Here is a 2984-nt window from a genome sequence, read left to right as displayed (position 1 = left end):
AAGATATGATATGGAAAAAAAAAAAAAAAGAAAGGGGAGGAATATTTGGTTGAAGCAGAGGGAGAGAAGCGAAGCAGATGAAATGAGGGTGTGCACTGTGCAGGTTTGGTGAAGTAGCGAGTTATCGATTCACAGAATGATTCCCAAATGCGCAGTGCCGCCATCTCAGATTCAGTTTCAGAGCTTGAATGGACTCCGACAGCTCGCTGAAACGCGTCGTTTTAAGGTGCTCCTCACTCCTTACTCTTCCCCAGTCTCAGTTTCAATTCCACGTTATTTGATTGATGAGCGTTTTGTTTTATGCTGTGTTTTAGGTTTGGTTGTTGGATCAGTTCGGAGTCCTCCACGATGGAAAACAACCTTATCCTACTGCTATCCCTACATGTATTCTCCTCTACTTTACACACAACATGCATTTTGTGTTTTTGTAACACTTGAATTCTTGTATTCTATGTTTATTGAAACTGAATTGGGCTAGGTATATACACCTCAACCTTTTTGGTGTTCAAATATGGTGTATGTATTGTATGTTATGTGTTCTTATTATTTTTAAATTGTAATGTTTCTTAGTAGAAAATATAGCAAAGAGTGGTGGTAAGATGGTGATCATAAGCAACTCCTCAAGGCGCTCATCTGTCACTATGGAAAAAGTGAAGAGTCTCGGCTTTGATGACTCGCTTTTTGCCGGAGCCATCACCAGCGGAGAGCTCACTCATCAGTACTTGCAAAGGTTGTAGCATGCTACATCATCATCACTGGGAAAAGTTTCTTTCATTAATTCATACCTGTTGTAGTCATTTGCAGTCAGATTTTAAGTTTCTTCAAAGATGCTTATTCATCATATACAGTTTCATGCTTATGTATTTAACTATTTATGCAGTTTTAACTCTGTTGAAATTTTCTTTCAAACAGGAGAGATGATCCTTGGTTTGCGGCATTGGGAAGGTCTTGCATTCATTTCACATGGAAGGGCCGCGGAGCAATATCTCTTGAGGTATGTTTGAACTAAAATGCATTTTGGCTTCCATTTCGCTATTCACCATATTCAGTAGCTACTTGCAAAATATCAGTCATCTTATTCAATATAACATTGTATGATTCTTGGAGTGGTTGTTTTTTTTAATTCTTTTATTTTTTTGAGCTGTCATGTTTGCAATGTAAATTAATTAGTCTGCTTAGAGAGGTTTCCCTTTCTTCTAACCTCATTGAAGGTGTGCAGAGTTAGGAGAATTTGATTTGCACTATCCATGTTGACAATCCCACCTTATGGGTAAATACTTTGGTTGTTGATGTTGTAGTAGATTACTGAGGTCAGCTTTTTTTTTCTTGTCAAATTGTTAAAAATATAAATCTAGGGATAATGTATTGTATATTTTTTGTACAAAATGCTTATATTATGTAATATATAAAGATAATGGCCAAAAGGGTATACTATGCATCAAAGGTTTTCAAATCCTTTTGTGTGTTTTATAACTTCATGTAGGGCTTAGATTTGCAAGTTGTGGAAAACATTGAAGATGCTGAGTTTGTTTTGGCTCATGGCACAGAAGCCTTGGGGAGTCCCCATGGGGATGCGCATTCAATGAAACTTGAAGATCTCGAGAAAATATTGGAGCTTTGTGCTTCCAAAGGAATCCCTATGGTGGTAGCCAATCCAGATTATGTAACTGTTGAAGCAAGGGACTTGCGTGTGATGCCGGGTGACTTTGCTTTCCCTTTTCCTTTGTATTTAATCTAGCATAGCCCCTGAATAGTGCTTATTTTCTGTAAAATTTCTTAATTTGATACTGCTATGGGTTTCTTCATTTCCTTCTTTTCGATACCAATACTTCTGCGTGTATCTTAAACTTAATAGGTACACTAGCGGCCAAATATGAAAAGCTTGGGGGTGAAGTGAAATGGATGGGCAAACCTGGCGAGGTGACAATGTTTCTGCCAAAATAAATTCACTGTGATTCTTGTTTTCTCCTGTGTTATTAATGCTTTTTAGCACTTAGGCTGCTAAAGATTGCATGCACACAAGTATCAAACAAAAATGTTAATTACTTCCCAAATTGATTAAACAGCACGTTTAATCCGACAGCGATGTTCATGTTAAGTTGTTAACTGTATCCAGTTATTACAAATATACAAGTCCTTGCAATATGTTTGCAGTCTTAACATGCAAAAGTGAATTCAGTGTTAAATAATCTTTTGGTCAAGCTAAGCTGTGTTCATTAACTTTAATTGGATCGAATAAATTATCTACATTATTCTTCTCTTAATCTAGTTTACCTCGTTTCTGCACATTGTTTCACAGATAATTGAAAATACTTAACATTATTTTAATTTTTTGAGCTTCAGCATATGCATGCATATGATAACTGGATTAACAATTTTGTTGACCTCAATAGATCATCTTTTGTTTAGCATTCACATAACATATACATCCTTTATCAGATAATCTACAAAGCAGCCATGGCAATGGCTGGCACACATGTTTCTGAATGTATTGCCGTGGGTGATTCTCTCCATCACGACATAAAGGGTGCCAATGCCGCCGGAATCGAATCAGTATTCATCACTGGTGGTATTCACGCGACCGAACTTGGACTTGATGGGTTTGGGGAGGTAGCAGATTCATCTTCTGTGGAAGCACTTGCAACAAAATATGGTGCTTTTCCATCTTATGTATTGCCTTCATTCTCATGGTAGATCAAGATCATCATGGCAAATGAATCTGAACCACTATTGTTCCAATTATCAGAGTCGCAAAATGTGATCTTTAGATTTTGTATGATTTATTGACCATTGTTACAAAGTACAAAACTTCATGTACTCCAACATTATATTGTAAATTAGTGTTATCAATCATTATTGTCAAAGATTTTTCCCTGTCATGCACAAACGTATATTACAACTTGAAAGTTGTAACTAAACTTGCCTCCCAAAATAATAATAATAATAATAATAATAATAATAATAATAATAATAATAAAGAGGAT

At 36.1% G+C, this 2984-nt stretch overlaps 1 protein-coding gene across 1 annotated transcript; it reads left to right on the top strand.

Moving 5' to 3' along the window:
- On the top strand, positions 16-2879 carry LOC107631164. The gene is made up of 7 exons (XM_016334514.2): positions 16-226; positions 315-384; positions 571-730; positions 913-994; positions 1484-1700; positions 1856-1920; positions 2440-2879. The coding sequence occupies exons 1-7, from the start codon at positions 137-139 to the stop codon at positions 2692-2694; spliced, it is 939 nt and encodes a 312-aa protein (XP_016190000.1). The 5' UTR covers positions 16-136; the 3' UTR covers positions 2695-2879.

This window comes from Arachis ipaensis, chromosome B03 (genome assembly GCF_000816755.2).
Source record: "Arachis ipaensis cultivar K30076 chromosome B03, Araip1.1, whole genome shotgun sequence".
Lineage (NCBI taxonomy): Eukaryota > Viridiplantae > Streptophyta > Magnoliopsida > Fabales > Fabaceae > Arachis > Arachis ipaensis.
Note: the sequence above shows the minus strand (reverse complement) of the source record. Positions and strands in the feature narration are given on the sequence as shown.